The sequence below is a fragment of the Rhineura floridana genome, chromosome 3 (genome assembly GCF_030035675.1).
Source record: "Rhineura floridana isolate rRhiFlo1 chromosome 3, rRhiFlo1.hap2, whole genome shotgun sequence".
NCBI lineage: Eukaryota > Metazoa > Chordata > Lepidosauria > Squamata > Rhineuridae > Rhineura > Rhineura floridana.
In genome coordinates, this window is record NC_084482.1 from 127,985,938 (window position 1) to 128,007,869 (window position 21,932).

At 41.1% G+C, this 21,932-nt stretch overlaps 1 protein-coding gene across 2 annotated transcripts in view; it reads right to left on the reverse strand.

Moving 5' to 3' along the window:
* CACNA2D2 (calcium voltage-gated channel auxiliary subunit alpha2delta 2) overlaps positions 1–21,932 on the reverse strand; it is a 1,044,533-nt gene that overhangs the window by 308,382 nt on the left and 714,219 nt on the right. For both annotated transcript variants that reach the window (XR_009761453.1, XM_061617858.1), the window contains exon 5: positions 17,709–17,753. Coding sequence is in view for 1 of the 2 variants with exons in the window: in XM_061617858.1 (XP_061473842.1) it covers positions 17,709–17,753 (45 nt within the window). In the remaining variant the exon portion in view is untranslated. The remainder of the gene's footprint in view (positions 1–17,708; positions 17,754–21,932) is intronic.

The following is a 21,932-nucleotide window of genomic DNA, read 5'->3' on the forward strand; positions in this document are numbered from 1 at the left end:
CAAGATAAAAAATAATACATTAAAACATTAAAATTTAAAACCATAACAGTAAAAACCTAACCCACCCCAAAAGCCTGCCTGAAGAGCCAGGTCTTCAAGGCCCAGCGGAAGCTCATCATAGAAGGGGCATGGCGGAGATCATTTGGGAGAGAGTTCCACAGGGTGGGGGCCACTACTGAAAAAGCCCTCTCTCCATCCACACATTTGCCTTCTCTGGGTGGCTCTTGTATAATTAGCTAATTATTCATGGATTTATGAAGACCAGGAAAGAGCACTTGACAAGTGATGGCTGCTTTTGTTTAGAGACCTGTCAAACCCACCACTGAGCAAACAACATTTTCTCTCAATGTTCTCCCATGCCCTAGAATGCCATGAGATGCAGATGGACTCTTTGGCTTGCTCCTTCTAAGTTATCAATTATTAACTATTTCAAGAATGCCCCATCTCCTACTAATGCAAATCTACCTACAGCTCCATGCCAATCATTCCATTCCATCATTCCTGGATATATAGTACCATCCTGTTAGAGTACTGTGTACTATGCAGTCCTGCCCGAAGGCTGCAGCAGGAAGGTGGAAGGCACCATGAATAATATGCTATTAATTGGTTTGGTTCCCTTGTTGAAACTGCATTGGCTTTCAGTATGTTTTGGGGTGCAATTCAAAGTGCTAGTGTTAAGTATAAAGCCCCTCAGGGTTTGGGACCTGTATATCTGAAACACCACCTTCTCCTCTATGAGCCTCCCCACCTGCTGGTGTGTTCCTATAGAATTATCCTTAGTTGGGACCAGGGAGAGGGCCTTCTCACTCAGTGGAACTCCCTCCCAAGGGAGGCTCACCTTCTTCCCTCCTTATGGGATTCTGCTGGCTGCCTAAAACTATTCTGTTTAAAAGGGCTTCGGGACATGAATTTTTTTAGCTCCTGCACTACATTGCATTTCAACTTGCTGCACTGAATAGTTTTCATTGCTGCAGGATTAATTTTGTTTTTATTTGCTGTTAGCTTACTGCGGTTAGTCAACTTGAGATTTTTTTAAAAGGAAAGGCAGATCATAAATATTCACAATAAAAAAGTAAGAATGAATGGTTAGTTCTCAGTGCAGCTTGTAAAGCTTCATGAATTCTGGGAGAAACTCAGTGGAACTGCTCCCATGACATTTTCAGCACAATTCAGAAGAAAATTCCATTGAGCTCATTGGGCTTATTTCCAGGTTTGCATTTAGAGTTGCAGCTTTTGTTCCTGACTGTGGGCTCATCCAGATGACCGCAAAATGTGTGACACACCCACTATGTGTGTTCATTATTTTTCGGTCGTCCAAATGATGTCTCGCGCTGTTACACATTTTCGCGGGTAAAATCCACTCCTTGCAATACCAGCAAAAATGTGATTTGCTGTTTAAAATTGGGAATCATCCGCTGTGCCTTCAGGAGGTAGGATGCAATACCGCAGACTTGACAGCTGATGGGCGGTTCTTGGGCATTTCCCCTTGCCCCTTTTCCTCATTCCAGCCAATCACGTATCTGCACTTTTGCGCATGTGCGAGAATAAGCCTGGGAAAATTGAACCAATCATCACAATGGTGGGGTGTTGGGGGGGTGTCTGCAACTACTGCGCAGATGCATTTTATTTTTTGCCAGCCTGCAAACTGGGCGGCCACTCTGGGTGAGATCTGCAATGCACAGCAAGCGAGAGGCTGCTGGTCGGTTTCACGCCTGCCTGGAAAGCTTTGTCAATTTCATTCTACTTGCTGGGGTTTTTGTTTCAAATCATTTTGCCTGGGGAAGGAAAGGGAGAAGGAGGGGTGTGTGAATGAAATTGACAAAGCTTTTCAGAGGCAGGCGTGAAACCGACCAGCAGCCCCTTTCTTGTTTGTATTTGCGATATTACACTTAAACGAATGTATGCTTTTCTGCCTTTATTGATATTTAAGGAGATACACATGCTGGCAATTGCATTTATTTCTCCAAAAAAGCAAGAAATGTGTCAACCCCCCTCCTTCTCCCTTTCCTTCCCATGGCGAATGAAATTGACAAAGCTTTCCAGAGGCAGGTGTGAAACCGACCAGCAGCCCCTTTCTTGTTTGTATTTGCGATATTACACTTAAACGAATGTATGCTTTTGAGCTTTTATGGATATTTAAGGAGATACACACGCTGGCAATTGCACTTATTTCTCCAAAAAAGCAAGAAACGTGTCAACCCCCCTCCTTCTCCCTTTCCTTCCTGCGGCGAAATGATTTGAAACAAAAACCCCAGCCAGTAGAATGAAATTGACAAAGCTTTCCGGAGGCAGGCGTGAAACCGACCAGCAGCCCCTTTCTTGTTTGTATTTGCGATATCACGCTTAAACGAATGTATGCTTTTCTGCCTTTATGGATATTTAAGGAGATACATACACTGGCAATTGCACTTATTTCTCCAAAGAAGCAAGAAACGTGTCACCCCCCTCCTCCCTTTCCTTCCCGCAGTGAAATGATTTGAAGCAAAAACCCCAGCAAGTAGAATGAAATTGACAAAGCTTTCTGGAGGCAGGCTGAAACCGACCACACCCCTCCTTCTCCCTTTCCTTCCACAGCGAGAACTCCTTTACAGCCATATTGTGCTTCGTTGCAAAGGGGGAGAGGAGCATACGTCATTTTTTTGCTGACTAACTGGTTGATAGGGGGAGGTTTTAGAGGCGGAGCTTGGAAAAAGCGAAAAGAATGTAGGGGTCTTACCGATGCGTGTGCGGGTGCAAAAAGCATTTTTTTTATTGGGAAACAGCGAACTAAAAGGCAAAGTGAGGACTATCAGATGACAAACCGAATATGGAAACCGTGTATTATCCCGCTCCGTTTGGATAAGCCCTGTGTCACTGTAGGAATGCTGGTCCAATTTCCCCCAGTATTCACTTTTGTGCAGCATTGTGTCCCATTTTACAGAGGACAGTCCTCTATTTGAATGGATATTCCAGGGATGGAGAACCTGTGATCCTCCAGATACTGTTAGATTAGAATTTGCATAATCCCTGACTAGGGATGGGGGAGAAATTTGATGCTGTTCACATTTAAAGCTGAATCTATCAAATTCACTTTCTAAAACAATATGAAAACCAAAGCACAACCATCCCTCAAAATTCACACTTATCTGGATTTTGCAACCAGTGTTTACAAAATGCATATATTAGGGGAAAGTGTGCATAAAAATGAATATATTAGTGAAAATAACATATAAAACATGTTACATTAGGGGAAGTTGCTTACAAAAATGTGTTTATTAGAAGAAATTAACACTAACTAAATTTAAGATTGGAAAAATGAGAAACTGAGAGAACTGAAATTGACAGATCCTTCTATTCTTATTCCTGACTACTGCCCATGGTGGCTGGGGCTGATGAGAGTTGGGAGTCTAGCAACATTTGGAGGGCCATATATTCCACATCCCTGAGCTACCTGATCCGAGTATGGTTTAAAGATAAAGAACCATAAAAAAGGAGCACATAGGCCTTGAAGATGCCCATCAACAGCGAGCAACTGGATAGTAGACTTGAGCAGGGATGCAGATCACCTGGTCAGTCTTTCCCAGTATCATGAGATGTATTTTTTTACATTATAGTAATTATTTCTAAATTTGCATTTATACATATATATAACCATGCAAATGGTATTGCATGCAAATCTGTATCCTCTTTTGTCCTCTTTTTTGGTGATGGAAAAGTGGCCACTCTATGTACAGTTGTTTTCAGAGTACAAAACTGATACAGCAGAAAATCAAAACCAGGTCCTATTTCTTTCCTGTTTCAAAACAAGTTGTTTTGCTCCCCTAGTCTTCTCATACATGCTCATAATGCAGTCTTAAAGGAGGGCTCTTCTTGATCCCCAGAGTTTGGTTTAGTCCCATTTGTTTCTCTATGGAAAAAGGACGTACTGACAACTATTTAAGGGGTATCTTTACAGCACAACTAAATTGGCCTTTTGAAGTTCATCAATATTTTCTTCCCATGCAAATGAGAAAATAGAATTTGCTTTTCATGATCTTTTTGGGGGGGGGAATGAGAAAGGATAAAAATTCAGAGGGGAAAAAATCCAGTAGAAATGTTCATAAAGCTGGGAAACTTTCAGTGAAATTGGATTTGTCTTTCAGACTATGAAAAGTGCAATAATTTATACAGAACAACACATACCTATCATGCTATATTTTATTACAATATATAAGTGAGCATTCCCATTAATATTTGAATGGTATTTTGAAAGTATTAAAGCTGGATCATATATCTTCAACATGGTGGTTGTCCTCCCCACTCCCTAAGAGTCACTCTTAGTGGGATAATGTGTTTGTATAAAGAAGCTTTCTATGTTGTGGCAATTTTGACTACATTAGCAATCAACCCAAAAGAGAAGGGGTCATGCTGGTGTGGGTTTGAAATAGCCACAACCGTGCAGGTAACTGCCTCCAAACCCTCATTTCAATGGAACTTCATTTTTTAAAAAATAGTAAACCAAGATGGAATTTGGAAGCAGGAAAATGGCACACTCTCTGGAATTTGCTGACTGAAGCAGGTGCTTCAAGTCACTTCAAGTCACCAAGGCTGGCCCTGCACTGATCTTCATTTTTCTTTCTAAAATAGTAATCTCCATTAACTGATCTGGGATTGTTTATGTCCCTTGGTATCAGAGAAGACTAGCCATGACTCACAGGGTTCCCAAATGTATGAAGCATTATTTATGTCCTGCCTGGCATGTTGTTCTATCTGTGTTTGATATGCCATTAGCAGAGTGGTGGAAATACTATGATTTATTGGTAAAGTGCTTTTTAAAAATATATTTCCTGCTGGCCGGGTATAAATATCTGATATTTATAATAATTACACCGACAGCATCAATTCATGATTCGAAGGAGACCGTCTGGCTGCCATGAAATCGATCACATTTATGAACTCTGTTTGCACACAAGCATTGACAGCTCCAGTGCCTCCCATTCTCTAGAGTTCTGAGAAGTGCCGTTCGTAAACCCCTCCTAATTGTATGGAAACCCATCCATTTGCATTGCTTAATTCACCCATTGGTATAGTCTCCTCCAATGTATCAATCACATTCCTTATGCCTTGAATGTCAAATTCTTTTATAAGAAATGAAATGGGAGAGAGCAATATGGTAATGCCCATTTGCTTATTTTCCCAGCAATTTCTCTTGTTCTTTCCCCTACGTTATTGCTGTCCACCCACACTCTTTGCATTGGCAATATGTGCAAAGTTATCCTATTTATACTATACTGGTACAACCCAATCCTAGTCATGTTTACGGAGCTTTACTTCCCAGTTTACTGCTTAAGTTTGCAGCAGCCTTTAGGAAACTTTGTAACATGTACTTCCATGATTATTTTTAAAATGAGGTTGGGGCTGCAGTTTGAAGCTTGCTGTAAGGGGTGGGGTGTGAAGGGCTTTTACAGTCTTTCCACAATGTTGTTTTCCCACTTTCTCTGAAGCTGCTTTTATCCCTGTTTTATGTGTGTAGGGAATCTTTCTCCCTATAAAGATTCTTTTCAGCGGAAAAGCAATGCAAGGGCTAAGGATTAAGAATCCTCTGCCCCCGGTACCAGTCCTTGACTTCAAATTTCAGCGTTAGCTGCTGCATTATCTAAAAGACAAATGGATCTCAAAAATGTATCATATGATATGTAACATAATTTTTTTTCTGCCATGATGCATAAGACAATAGCAAAGGACAACCAGCCAGTTATGAAGGAGAAAGAAATCCACATTACAAGGATTCTATTTGATTTCAGAGATCAATCTGACTCTAGCAAGGTCCTCTTCTCTAGGACAGAATTTTTCTTCATAGTCACAAACAGCAAGGAAAATAGAAAGAGAAACATCTTTGAATGCAGTGGAATTTAATAAGCCTCTAGCTACTATTTTCAACTTCAGCAGCTTGCGCATGAAGGGTCAAGCTTTTAGGCTTTTGTGTACAATTTCTCACATTAGCTAGCCATTTGTACTAGGACAGAAGACTGCAAAATATGACAGAAAAGTGAATCAAATAGAAAGCTTACTCATATTTTGATAAAGAGCGGAACTGGACTGCGCTGTCATTCACAGGATCAGATCCTTAGAAATGACTGATACAAAGGTTCTTGTCATTTACCCCAAAGAGCCAACTGTATCAGAAAAAGGATCAGCAGAGAAAAATGCTTTCCTGCTTTAAAAAAAATCCTAGGAGTTTAGCTACTTATCGCTGATCAGAACCAGGTGCAGAAAATGAACGCCATTGCAGATGGGGCAGTAGAAATCAGTGAAGATCTGGTAACATCAGTGGAATGGGGCCAGCTTAATAAAGCTGGAGATCTGGCCTGGAGAATTTTGGCCTCTATTATGATTTAAACATTGTCTTCCAACCATAAACATAATAATGAGGCTTGGAATTTTCTCCCATTTTGCTAGTGGCATCTAATAGAGAATGTTAATTAATTTGAACACTTCCCTGTGAATGAACATTGAGACCCTTTCCTAATGGAAGGATAAGCAACGAGGATTTTTAAACTTTTCTTTTCTCTCTCTTTCTTTTCTTTTCTGTTTCCTTTTTTATTTTTACAAATATTGCTTATCTTGAGTTCCCATTTACACATAATCTAGCATCCCCATTACCTTTTAAAATTAAATTAATATTGTTAGAGGTCCACAATCAGAATTCTATTGGAATGAACGACATGTGCAATGAATAGAAATCTCATTTCTATTTCTCTCCACATTTATATCTGGAATAAGCTTCTTGAATAAAGTCACAGTTTTACTGAATAGGCATTGTCTGTCTGAACTAACTTCATTTGAGGGAGATCATGCTCAATTTAAATTTTAAAATGGATGTTAACAAAAATCTGTGGTTTTTCTGTTTAGTTCCACTGCACACAATTCGGTGTCTTTTTATCATGATCATGATCATGATCATCTTCTTCTTTATTTGTTGAAATAAAATTAGCTAGAATATTACTGTGTGAAATAATAGACTTAATAGAGTCTGAGGGACAGAGAACACTACATATGTTTTCAACAGGAGAAGAACAATCATTTTACTAAAACTTGCTATAAGTAATCTAAATGTGTAATAATTTCAAGCACTATCATCAACAAGTAGAAAATGTACTGCTTTGGTATATTACTAGCTCTGAAAACTGATTTCCTATCCTTTTCTACCCTTCTTACAGTTCATGAGTTGTCAGAAGACTGACTAGTTTTTAAATGTTTAGAGATTTTCATGTTCTGCTAGTCATGAAAGCTACTGCTCTGTACAGAAATAAAACTGACAAAGTGGAAGTTGACAGACACCATGGGCCTGCCAATGATGGCTCCCTGATGAAAGTACTAAAGCCAACCTCATATTATACAGCCACGAGAGTGGTTTTATACTACAGCCAGCATGGATTTTTCGCATTCCGCAATGTTAAATTGAAAATACCCCCCATGCCATTCTGATGCTTCCCATAAGCTCATTTCAAAACAAAACCTTACAAAATGTATAGTCCTGAACTCAGAAACGCTTGCTTAACAACCCTTTAAATTTTCATGGCAATACAAAAAACAGTCAGAGAGTACCAAGAGTTCAAAGTGTAAAAAGAGAGAGAAAAACCAGACCCCTTTTGGACTTTTTTCTGTCAGAGTTCTCATAATTTGTTGAAATTAATTAAAAATCAGCCATGTTCACAGAGTACCAGTAATCCTGATCTTGCCCCATACTCTGACCTTCATCGTCTGTAGTTTAAAAGCTAAAAAAATGCCTGGCTGTTTTTTAATTAATTTAAGAAATTTTGCATTGAACTCAATGATAATGTCAGGCATGCTCAGTAAGAACTGTCAGTGTTCTAAAAGCCAGAGTTGCAGCTGCTGAGCTTGCCTAATCAGGGGGCCACACCCACACCAGGGCTTTTTTCACTTTAGACAGTCATGGCTTCCCCCAAAGAATCCTGGGAAGTGTAGTTTGTGAAGGGTGCTGACAGGAGACTCCTATTCCCCTGAGAGAGCTTCAGTGACCAGAGTGGTCAGCCGCTCTGATTGAAGCTCTGTGAGGGGAACAGGGCCTCTCCTAGCAACTCTCAGCACGTTTCATTAACTACACTTCCCAGGATTCTTTGGAAGAAGCCATGACTGTCTAAAGTGAAATAAAGACTTGGTGTGGATGTGGCCAAGGACAGCTTTGGTTTAAATTTGGGTGGGAGGCTACATGTGTCTGCTGTGCAATAATGTGCCTCCCCTCCCTGCCCCTCCCCCAGGTCAGTTTCACCTATCCTAAACATGATTGCACAGAAATAAATCCCACTGAAGTCAAATGATCAAACCCTCCCTTCTCCTCCCTCCTATCCCCTCTCTCTTGCCCTTTCCCTCCCCTTATTTATTTATTTATTGTACTTATATACTGACCAATAGCCAAAGCTCTCTGGGCGGTTTACAGTAACTTCCCTTTGCCCCTCCCCTCCCCTCCCCTCCCCATATCCTCTTTCCCCCTCCCCCGGTCAGTTTTACCTATGTTAAGCATGATTGCACAGGAGTAAATCCCACTGAACTCAAGAAGCATGCAAATGATCAAACCTGCCCTCCCCTCCTCCTTCCTCCCATCACCTCCCTTTTGCACCTTCCCTCCCTCTTCCTGTGCCCCTCCCTCTTCCTGTGCCCCTCCCCTTCCAATCCCCACCTTCCCCCTCCTCCCCTCCCCTCTCTCCTCCCTTTCTCCTTCCCACTCCTCTCCCCTCCCCCTTCTCCTCTCCCATGCTCAGTTTTATCTATCCTAACCATGATTGAATGGGAGTAAATCCCATTGAATTGATTAAGCATGCAAATGAATCAGACCTCTCTTTCCCCTCCTTCCCCTCTCTTCTCCCTTCCTCCTCCCCTCCCCTCTTCCTTCTTCTTCCTCCCCTGCCCACTCCAGCCCTCCCTCCCTCCTGCCCGGTCAGTTTTACCTATCCTAAGCATGATTGCATGGGAGTAAATCCCACTGAACTCAATAAACATGAAAATGATCAAACCTGCCCTTCACCTCACCTCCCCCTCCTGCCTGCTCCCCTCCCCCTGCTCCCCTCTGCCCTTCCTCCCCTTTCTCCCCTCCCTCCTTATCCCCTCCCCATTCCGTGTTCAGTTTCCCCTATCCTAAGCATGATTGCAGAGGAGTAAATCCCACTGAACTCAATAGGCATGCAAATGATCAATCCATTCTCAGTAAACCTGCACAGAATCCCATTTCTTACCTCCCAGATGAAAAATTCACAAATAGGCAAAAAAACCCTTGCAGTTTAAGTTCTGGTGCCAGAAGGCTGATAATCTGGAAAGTGTATAAAGTGTAATCTGGTATGTAGAGAAGAGAATTATATGTGGTATGGAAAACAAGCTTTACATGAGCAGCTGATAATGCTAAATCTCTTCCTGACATCTCAAAAAGGAAAGTGACTTCAGACGATACCACACTGCTAGCAGTAACCAGTAATGATTTTAAACGAATGCTGATGAAAGTTAAAGAGGAAAGCACAAAAGCAGGACACAGCTGAACGTCAAGAAGACTAAAGTAATGACAACAGAAGATTTACATAACTTGAAAGCTGACAACAAGGACATTGAACTTGTCAAGGATCAATACACAGTCATTAACCAAAATGGAGACAATAGTCAAACAAGGAGAGGGAGAACCCTTAAAGTGTTCTTCCCCTAGAGCCAGTCTCGTTCAACATATTAAGTTTGAGATATTGTTTTGATACCAATGTGTGTAATGCAGTAGGCATTTCACCTCTATAACTGTTTTTTCCTTTTTGCTTTGTTTTGGTTCATCTTTTGGGAGAGACATTTTGTTAGAATTTTCCATTTTGATATTTTGCGTTCATATGTTCAGTTTTCAAGTTAAGTTTTATTTTGTATTATGTTCCATTTCAGTTGTCCCTTTTCCCCTTATTGATTAGAGCTTTTGCAGACAGTGTTGAGTATATCATGCAATTGTTCACTTTAATAGATTTATGTAATTTTTAAAATTATTTGTGGTATGACTGACAATTGATTTTAATGCTGTGTGTATGTATGTTTTTACAGATTGCCCTTGATAAAGGGTTCTTTCTACCCGAAATGCGTCAGGCAGCTATTAAAATACTTTTGTTTCCACCTTTGGCTTTTCACTGGCAAGGCACTTTGAGGGCTCCCCCTCTCCTTGTTTGTGGTTCTTTTAGGTGCCTCCTTCCACCTGTTAGATCAAACTAAACCAGAACTATCATAGAATCATAAAATAGTAGAGTTGGAAGGGGCCTATAGGGCCATCAAGTCCAACCCCCTGCTCAATGCAGGAATCCAAATCAAAACATTCCCGACAGATGGCTGTCCAGCTGCCTCTTGAATGCCTACAGTGTCGGAGAGCCCACTACCTCTCTAGGTAATTGGTTCCATTGTTGTATGGCTCTAACAGTTAGGAAGATTTTCCGGATGTCCAGTTGAAATCTGGCTTCCTGCAACTTGAGCCCATTATTCCATGTCCTGCACTCTGGGACGATCTAGAAGAGATCCTGGCCCTCCTCTATGTGACAACCTTTCATGTACTTGAACAGTGCTATCATATCTCCCCTCAGTCTTCTCTTCTCCAGGCTAAACATGCCAAGTTCTTTCAGTCTCTCCTCATAGGGCTTTGTTTCCAGTCCCCTGATCATCTTTGTTGCTCTCCTCTGAACCCATTCCAGTTTGTCTGCATCCTTCTTGAAGTGCAGAGACCAGAACTGGACGCAGTATTCAAGATGAGGCCTAACCAGTGCTGAATAGAGGGGAACTAGTACTTCATGCGATTTGGAAACTATACTTCTGTTAATGCAGCCTAATATAACATTTGCCTTTTTTGCAGCCACATAAGAACATAAGAACATAAGAAGAGCCTGCTGGATCAGGCCAGTGGCCCATCTAGTCCAGCATCCTGTTCTCACAGTGGCCAACCAGGTGCCTGGGGGAAGCCCGCAAGCAGGACTCGAGTGCAAGAACACTCTCCCCTCCTGAGGCTTCCGGCAACTGGTTTTCAGAAGCATGCTGCCTCTGACTAGGGTGGCAGAGCACAGCCATCATGGCTAGTAGCCATTGATAGCCCTGTCCTCCATGAATTTGTCTAATCTTCTTTTAAAGACATCCAAGCTGGTGGCCATTACTGCATCTTGTGGGAGCAAATTCCATAGTTTAACTATGCGCTGAGTAAAGAAGTACTTCCTTTTGTCTGTCCTGAATCTTCCAACATTCAGCTTCTTTGAATGTCCACGAGTTCTAGTATTATGAGAGAGGGAGAAGAACTTTTCTCTATCCACTTTCTCAATGCCATGCATAATTTTATACACTTCTATCATGTCTCCTCTGACCCGCCTTTTCTCTAAACTAAAAAGCCCCAAATGCTGCAACCTTTCCTCGTAAGGGAGTCGCTCCATCCCCTTGATCATTCTGGTTGCCCTCTTCTGAACTTTTTCCAACTCTAGAATATCCTTTTTGAGATGAGGCGACCAGAACTGTACACAGTATTCCAAATGCGGCCGCACCATAGATTTATACAACGGCATTATGATATCGGCTGTTTTATTTTCAATACCTTTCCTAATTATCGCTAGCATGGAATTTGCCTTTTTCACAGCTGCCGCACACTGGGTCGACATTTTCATTGTGCTGTCCACTACAACCCCGAGGTCTCTCTCCTGGTCGGTCACCGCCAGTTCAGACCCCATGAGCGTATATGTGAAATTCAGATTTTTTGCTCCAATATGCATAATTTTACACTTGTTTATATTGAATTGCATTTGCCATTTTTCCGCCCATTCACTCAGTTTGGAGAGGTCTTTTTGGAGCTCTTCGCAATCCCTTTTTGTTTTAACAACCCTGAACAATTTCGTGTCGTCAGCAAACTTGGCCACTTCACTGCTCACTCCTAATTCTAGGTCATTAATGAACAAGTTGAAAAGTACAGGTCCCAATACCGATCCTTGAGGGACTCCACTTTCTACAGCCCTCCATTGGGAGAACTGTCCGTTTATTCCTACTCTCTGCTTTCTGCTTCTTAACCAATTTCTTATCCACAAGAGGACCTCTTCTCTTATTCCATGACTGCTAAGCTTCCTCAGAAGCCTTTGGTGAGGTACCTTGTCAAATGCTTTTTGAAAGTCTAAGTACACTATGTCCACTGGATCACCTCTATCTATATGCTTGTTGACACTCTCAAAGAATTCTAATAGGTTACTGAGACAGGACTTTCCCTTGCAGAAGCCATGCTGGCTCTGCTTCAGCAAGGCTTGTTCTTCTATGTGCTTAGTTAATCTAGCTTTAATAATACTTTCTACCAGTTTTCCAGGGACAGAAGTTAAGCTAACTGGCCTGTAATTTCCGGGATCCCCTCTGGATCCCTTTTTGAAGATTGGCGTTACATTTGCCACTTTCCAGTCCTCAGGCACGGAGGAGGACCCGAGGGACAAGTTACATATTTTAGTTAGCAGACCAGCAATTTCACCTTTGAGTTCTTTGAGAACTCTCGGGTGGATGCCATCCGGGCCCGGTGATTTGTCAGTTTTTATATTGTCCATTAAGCTTAGAACTTCCTCTCTCGTTACCACTATTTGTCTCAGTTCCTCAGAATCCCTTCCTGCAAATGTTAGTTCAGGTTCAGGGATCTGCCCTATATCTTCCACTGTGAAGACAGATGCAAAGAATTCATTTAGCTTCTCTGCAATCTCCTTATCGTTCTTTAGTACACCTTTGACTCCCTTATCATCCAAGGGTCCAATTGTCTCCCTAGATGGTCTCCTGCTTTGAATGTATTTATAGAATTTTTTGTTGTTGGTTTTTATGTGCCACATCACACTGTTGGCTCATATTCAGCTTGTGATCAACGACAATTCCAAGATCCTTCTCACGTGTCGTACTGCTGAGCCAAGTATCCCTCATCTTATAACTGTGCATTTGGTTTCTTTTTCCTAAATGTAGAACTTTGCATTTATCCCTGTTGAATTTCATTCTGTTGTTTTCAGCCCAATCCTCCAGCCTATCAAGCTCCCTTTGAATTTTGTTTCTGTCTTCCACGGCATTAGCTATGCCCCCTAATTTTGTATCATCTGCTAGAAGCTAAAATGATGAAACTGAGGTTATCATACTTTGGACACATCATGAGAAGACATGATTCACTAGAAAATATAATAATGCTGGGAAAAACAGAAGGGAGTAGAAAAAAGAGGAAGGGCAAACAAGAGATAGAGTGATTCCAGAAAGGAAGCCACAGACCTGAACTTACAAGATCTGAACAGGGTGGTTCATGACAGATGCTCTTGGAGGTCACTGATTCATAGGGTCGCCATAAGCCACAATCGAGTTGAAGGCATATAACAACAAAAACACATTCTGATAGAGAAGGAAGTATGCTTGAAATTTGAATGGAAAGCTATACAATGGTTTCTGGAAGCTAAAGTTAAATAAATTTAACTTAGAAACAAAACACTTTTTTCCCTATCATGGACAAATAAATACTTGCTAGTACTATTTTATTTATTTTTAAAAGCACTTATAAATTGCTTAATATTTCAGAAATCTCTCAAGATGTTCTAGCAGAACTGGATACCCTCTTATTTGGCATTCTTTAGCCAAAATCACTTTAGAGGTTTTGACAGCCTTTCCCAACCAGTGTGCCTCCAGATGTTGTTGGACCACAATTCCCATTTTTCCTGACCATTGGCAATGCTAGCTGAGGCTGATGGGAGTTGTGGTCCAACAACATCTGGAGGCACACTGGTTGGGAAAGGCTGGGTTATGACATAGTTGTGAAATGGTGTGCGTGTGTTTGCAAAGTCAGTTTTAGCAGCTCTCATCCAGGGGAAGGTAGTGCCTGCTGAAAAGTCAAGGAGAGCAATGATGGACATGCGAGGCCTGATTGTATGAGGTCTACTGACCCAAAAATCCAGGAAGAACAGAGGAGGCATGGTCTGACCCACCTGTACAGGCATGTTGTGCAAAGCTATATTTAAGAGAGGGCACAGGTAAGCAATAGGTGTTTCTTGATGGTTGATGAGAGAAGTGATTGTGAGTGGAGTTATGGGTGTTGTCTACAGTGTGCTACAGGAGTTGTGCTACAGTGGCCCTATGATTATAAATAAATTAAATCAGTCAATAATCAAGTGTTGTGTATTTTTTTTGTAAGATATGAGGTTGCTTAAGGCAGTCAGGAGATATGGCCATGTTTCACAGCCACCATCTGGATCTAGTACATAAATGTAAATCTTTCCAGCCAGTGCTCATAACCTTTTCACATGAGCGTTGGTTTGTGGGGAAGATAGGAGGAAGTGAAACCTCCAGTTAAGCTCAGGGGGAAGCTGGCAAAGAAGCCTAGTTTTTCCTGCCTGAGCCAATGCTTAGCTGTGGAATACGCAAAAACACACGACACAGTATTGGCTTGGAAAAGGGTAGCAGTTAAGTTGCAAATACAAATACTAGCAGAAATTCTAATACAGACAGGTACTAGCTATAGATACTACAGACACAGCACCAGCCAATATTATAGAGGAAGAAGGCCTAAATGATGACAATACTCCTTAAAAATCTATCTATTATTGAACTAATCAATTTCATGTGTCTTTAGGAAATCTTACGTTCCTGTTCTTTATAGCACCATAAATTCTCAACAGCAAAGGAACAGGCATGCTAGAGTTAAAGATTTACCATCTTGAGCTCAAACGTGCTGATTATTATGCATGTATTTGAATGTGCAACACCACCACCCCCCATTTGGCATGTTAGGACTTTTTTGTTCACGGCTAAAGACTTTGGCTGAGGAATTCATGCAAGACAGAAAACCAATGAGAAAAATTTCATAACGAAGAAAGATATAACAATGAGAGAAGATGAGACACGATGTGGCTGTTCATAATGGAAACATAGCATTTGCCCTAGAACTGGCTATTAGATTGCCTTGTACAAATGACCTTGCATAAGATGAATGCTAGGAATTGGAGGAAACACAAGTAAGAGGATCTTCAGACCAAATTGTAGGTCTTTGTATCATGGAGACAAAGACAGAAGACCTTGTATTTCCCATGGCTTCCACAGGAGCATCCCCATGTTTAGTTTCTAACCTCACTCTAACTTCTGGTTCAGTAGTGACATTTCCAAACAATAGTTTGTAGCCATTTCCTAGCTGTTTCCCTACATCAGCTTTACTTTTTCAGCTCGTGTGTGTGCATGTAAATACAAAAGTCTTTGAAGCAACGTACCACTCTGTTACAACCTGTAATATGGGACTGTCTTTTTCTCTTTTGCCTTCGTTTTGTTTAGTAGTTTTGATGTTGGCCTTCTCTGTTGCTTGAATTATCCACTGCATGTGAATCATGCATGCAATAGCAGGCTACAAGAAATCTGAGGACATCTGAGTTTCCCCCACCCCAGGCCTAGTCTTGTTTTCAATGCTGACCACTCAAACTCCAAACACATATTTGGGTTGGGCTCAATCACTGTCACTTGTCTACAGCTACAAGATGGATCTGCTACTACATGTTGATTCCCCATATTTTGGCATCTGCTTATGACAAGCCTATGCACCATGGCTTCAGATTTGGGTTACTTTGCTATAGCACACAGATTGTTCTGTCATATTCTATTTACTACACATTTGGGTTTTAGCTGGCTATTGTTCAGAGAATCAGGAATGACAAGGATTTTGGAAGATAGCTATTTGAACTCTTACAGTGAGAAGTTGGTATCTATTCCATTGTAACAGGCACTGATTTACCCAATTACAGTGGTGATCCTGTGCTACTACTTGTTTAAAGATTATCACTTTATCTGCACAGGAAAAACCCCCCTTGATTTATAATGCTATGAAGTTTCAGGAGAACAGCTTTGTCAAATGTAGGAACCAAAGGCTTCTCACCAAGCTGAGGCTGCTCAACTTCTGTTCTTCTAGCCCTTGTTGGCCATATGAGAGGGCTCAAGAACCCACCTTGCTTCAGCATTATTTCCAAACAAAAAGACTCCAAAGCACTCTAGGAACTCTCTATAAAATGCAGCCAGTTCTGGGTGGGTTAAACCAGGGCCTGATGCTTGGGGGTTGTTTTGAACAGAGTTCTATTCACATTACACACAGTCACTAGCAAAGGCCTATTTCCTTGGGGAATTCAAGCTCTCTGGTTTACACTTAACATGCTGATTGCCAGAATTACAGGATGACTGTGCCGGGAGGAGGGTAAAGAATTAGATTCTGTCTCTAATTAGATGTTTGCTCTTCATTTGAATTTCAGATGCCAGCTTTAATTTTAGAAACTTTCCCAGGAAGCCTAGTGACTTTTTCTAGCAAAAGAGCACCTGGCTCCTTCAGGCTTTGTCTGATGGGCTGTCACAAAATGAGCACAGAGTGGAGCCAGCCACTGTCACTTCTTCTCTAGGTCCAAGGGGCAGGCTTACTGCCTGTCAGATTTCAGGAAGCATCATGCAAACAAAGGGAGTCTTCCTAAACCATTATGCGGTGTAATACTTTGTATATCTACTCAGAAGTAAGCTTAAGTGACTTCAATTAACTTCCACCCAGGTAAATGTATATAAGATTACAATGGTGGACAGGAATCCACACAACCTTTTGATCCACACAAGACCTTTGGCCTTGTCTTTTCTGAGCCAACATACGACTTGCCCCATGCTATGTGAAAAGGTATTTCAGAGCATCTGTGCCTTGGATGGCAAAGAGAGTTATCTTTTCTAGATGGAAATCAATTCCTGTCAGGATAATCAGCCAAGAAAGGGAATATGCAACAGTCACATGTTTGATTAGCAATGTACTCATTATTCATGAGATCGAATGTAATCTTGTAGACCCTACAATATAGAGCGTTTCCAGCATTTAAAGAGAAACCAGCATTCAGTTAGTGAGGGAACAAGTTTTGATTAGCTTCTAAATTCAAACTAAAATAGGTCTTTGAAAAAAAACATTTCTTCAGAATGCTCATCTGCTTGGATGAAAGTCTGATGAAAGCGATTTATCATCATGTCCTTAAAGTTAAGATTTAAGTTCCACTGGCATTATCAGTTTGTCATAAAATGACATGAAAAAGGATGGAGTGATCTGAAATCTTTGCTTCAGTATCCAGCACAGAAGTACATCACACATCATGCACTGTTATGTCTCAAAAGACTTTACTGTGGTATCCCATGCCTATATCTGACTTGTTTCAGTGTCCCTCACCATAAAACTACATTTCTTACATGCATTATTATTTTTCAGAAGACTTCATGGGAAGGTTTCAGTGCTTCTGAGTTAAAGCAAAACAGAGAAGGAAAGTTTAAAACTACCAACTAATGCTACCAAATCTTTCAGAAAATGTAGCAAACATACAAAAATGTGATTTGACTATCACCTCCCCAACTCCCAAATTGATAAGAACTTTTTTCCCCTCCTACTTTCTGTTCTCTAAAGTGCTTCCCTGCTGGAAAATATTTGTAGTAAGTAAAAAGGAATTCTGAATTCTTCTCAAATCAACTATGAAAGCTTCTTTTCCATTACCATCCTATGAGGAAATGTTAAAATTCCAATATAGGTTTGCAATTCTGTAGCAAATCTCACATCGTCCGCTGTCCTAAGTGCTTTGTTGCCAATCAAATTACTCTGAGCTTTGAACAAAGGTGGCAAAGAAGACAGTGGCATTCTAACCTGAAGAAAATAGCATAGAAACCCATTCAGTGCATAAAACACAAGTGATGGACAATTGGAAGACACTTACATATTCTGTGCCAGCCTTGGAGTCATAATATTCAATATCTTCCTCCTACAGAATAAAGGGAAAAGATGTGATTAGCACAGTCAGCACTCCCAGACCATAGGAAAGAGGCTTCTCAACATAATCACCCCACTAGGGCTGCCACTTTTTAACTTTAACAAGTCTGCTACTTGGCTGGGAGAAAAGATTCCTGGTGAATTCTTGCAGATCATAGGCATAGTTCATTGCAAAAACCTTTTGGCAGACTTCTGAGGCTGGCACAGCTAGGCACACTGGACTGACCGTGTGCTTGGATTCCACTGAAGAGTGAAAGAGCCATGCAGGGAGGTGGATGTGATAGCAGTTCCCACACTGGCGGCTGCTGCACATGGCCACATTCTCTTTTTCTTTTGGCCTCTGGTTGTCCTCTTGGCTCAAAAGAGCTTGTGGAACACACTCCTGTCCAGACGTTGTGATGTAAAAATGGGTTCATGCATGTTACGTAAAAATACAAATATAATGAAGCAAAAATAAGGAAACAAGTTAATAAATTAATACAATTGTTATTGAAAAAAGAAAACCACAACATTTTTGCCTTTTCCCCAAAAATTCTGACAACCAACCAAAATGTCTATTTTTTTTAAAAAAAAAGTCAGAAAAAGGTTCTGGCCAACTGGCTTAGAGATGAAAGAGGAAGAGAAACCAACCAAGTTATTTTTTCTTAATAGCAGGGATGGGCAAGAATTCAGTTGCATTTGGATTCAGCACTGGATTTTTCAATGATTCCCATATTCTCCATCTTTGGAGAATGACCTGTTTGCTCTGAACTTCAGTGGCTTTCCCCTGACACCAGATTTTTTTCTCCATGAATATTCCCTTGTATATATTTTACTCACAGCACAGCAGTACAGGTCTCTGTCTCTGTACCACCCCACTCCACTTGAATAATCCAGGCTCCAAGCGGACGGAAGCAAGCCAAGTCTCAACTTATGTTAAGGACTCAGGGTGGCCAAGGGGATGTGTATGGGGCACTGAAAGCTGCTTTCCCCCCCTTCCTTTCCAAAAGGAAGATAGCTAGTCTCTGCTAACGTGAAATCCAGGCACAGTGGAATCCAAGCACAGGGTCAGTCACAATGGAGGAGGCAGTGGCGGCAAAGCTGCTTTCATTTATCAATATTTACTTTCAAATTACCAATATTTTCTCTCAGAATATTTATATTTCCTTTCATTTATCGATATTTTGGAAGAAAATAACAGTATTTTGAAATAAAATATTGCAATTAATATCAGTATCTTGGGGGGGGAATTGGATAGGTAAAAGCAGCGGATAGTGGACAAAGAACGAACTCGAATCGATACTGCCTGTCAGGTCAACAGAATGCTCTTGAAGCAGCACTGGCCAATGGATCCCAGCCCTAGTCAGCAGGGAACTCTGGTGCCCAGACAGACATGATGTGTCTTTTTGCCAGAGCTGGCGCATAGAAGGGATTGCTGTGAACAAAGGGGTGGTACGACCTGATTTATTTTTCTATGGTAGAAATAGTTGCTTAAACCCCCCCCAATAACAAAATATTTCTCTGAGTCTGAACCACAGATGTCAATGATACTAATAATTCTTTCTGTCTTTTTTTGTAAGAGCATCTTTCTTAGGAACAAATGGATCTATTGCCATTCCACTTTCACATTTTTACCCATCATTACATTCTGTTCTGTTTCCACATTAATCCTCAAATTATTTTTAAAATTCATCTTCATAATGAATATTTAAATGCCCATTTCCCCTCAAAATAGTATTTAAATACATGCATTGTTACATTTCAATAGCAAAGAACTGTATCAACATTTGGAGAACTGCAAAATCTTGTGTATGGCTAAGTTCCAATTAGCACATTAGTCCGATTAGTATGGATGAGGATATTTTGTTTAGGAATTCACAAAGACAGAATTCTTCGAGCACCCCTAAGACTGCAGACCCTTATTCCTGCACCTGACAACTAGTGAATACAGAACCATTTACCAGCTGGAAACTCAGCATAGTGTAAATCATTTGCTAAGACAGTTGTCTCTATCATCCTGCCAACTGATGAACCAAATTCACTCCTTTGCTTCCGATCAGCTGAAAAATGCAGCATTTTCTTTATAACTTAGAGGCTAGCAAATTAAGGGGTTAGCTCTCTAATGTTTCAGACAGGAATCTTTTTTAGCCTTATGTGGAGATGCCAAAGACTGAACCTTTTGCCTGCAAAGCATGTACTCTACCTAAACTAAGGCCCTTCTCCTGCTTTGCAAAGAAGCAGCAGCCAGACTTTGAAGCTACGGAGCTGAAAAATGTAATTCCACTATTGATAAATGGGCATCTGTAGTCATCCAATGTTTCGTGACAAAACAGACTATAACATACCTCACTAGAAGGTCATACTAGATCAGTTACAGGTAATCTAAGAATGGATGCAGGAATCAAAGGGTTACATTTCCAAATCTGTGCTACTGTATGGAAGGTCACATTGGAGGTTTAGAATACTCCCTCCCCCTGACTCCAAAGTCTCCAAATCTGTGGGATCAAGAAATATATTCTAATTTGCTAGAGGGGAATGTGTGCTAATGGTGGAGTTCTGAGATGCTAATAACCTCTTCTACTCAGAACCACTAAACAGGCAATGAGAAATTAGAGAGTGATTTCATCATTCCACTAAAGAACTGCATGTAATTAATTTGCAGTATTTAGAAACTATTTACATAGAAAGGTCTATTCCAGTTCCTCTCCCTCCTGTGCTAGGACATACTGCGGCTGATAAAATTCATAAAGGGACAGACAATTCAGGGAGCAGTAATACTGTCAAAATAGAATTTCGTATTCCATTAAAAGAGGTAATTAATAGGCACTTGGAGTCTCTATTCTGCATGCAGAAACAGGAGTAGGGATGCAGAAGCAATGGCAGTGCATCCTCATCCTGCAGCAAGCTCAGCACCACCAGTTCTGCCACTCGCCAGCACAACCACCTCTTTCTAGGGACCTGAAATTCTGAGACTCAGCTCACCTCAAACAGTATCACTCCTCTTGTAAGTTAAGTGGGCATCCTTCATGTGGCCATGCTATGGGGTCAGAAAATGGGAGAAAGGTCAGACCAGGACGGGTTTCCTGAATTCTTGGAGGACCACTTCCTCAAGGTATGCAGGAAATTTGTATTTTTAAAGAAAAAAAAACACATGCCCCCAGCTCCACAAACCTGTGGGGACTAAGAGGCATACATATCTGCTGTTGCCATGCTACTATGAATGTGGGCAACAAGGGCCTGAGTCAGGCTGAGGGGAAGCCAGAAATCTGTCACTTGTTTCCCTTCATCCTTTGACCTAAAAGAGGAGAGGGCTACCTCAATTTCCTCCCAAACAATATTTTAAGCTGATAAGGGAGTTGCCTCTTTTCATTTTGAAGGATGGGGAATAGGAATTGTGCTGACTGAGGCTCGGTGAGGCTAGATCACTCCCTCATTGTTTAAAGGACTAAATGGGGTAGGGTGAGATTGACCTTGGAGGATGTGTGCTTTAGAACAGGACCCATGATAAATGGAATGCATATAGAAGTGTGCCTCCAAGTGCAGAAATCATCTATCTGCATTGCACTGATTTCAATGGAATACATACTTGGATGTGCATCCACTGAAGGCAATGCACTGCGGACAGTAAAAGCATCTGCGTGACTGTACTAATATTTGCACTGCATTGCTTTCAGTGGAAACCCTGCTCATATGTACCTGCCAGGGACATTCCGTGAAAAGCAAGAAACTATTAGATAGTTCATTAATGCTTGAATGGACATTTGGATCTCTGCAAAGACCATGCACATTTTCATGTAACCACAATCATTATTACTGCTATAGAAAATGGTCTATTCTCAGAAATGCAGCGCAGATAAGATGCTTCCTTGAAGATGCATCTCAATTTACTTTCTTCTTTTTTTCTTAACACTTATATCCATGATATCATCATCAAGACTTCTACAAATTAGCTGATAGTGAAGGACACATCAATGCAGATGTGAAGACAGCTGGAAGCAGGCAGAATAAGCTGGGTACATCTTTTTGTTTACTTGAATGCTGCTAGGTTCCAAGAGGATGTATCTGCCAACAGATGGAGTGCTGCAAGGAATGGCCCCGTGTGTCCTTATTACTATCCATCATAACAGTAGAAGGATCTAAATAAGTGTGCATTGATAATGAATGTGTACAAGACCCCTGTCTGGATGCAACC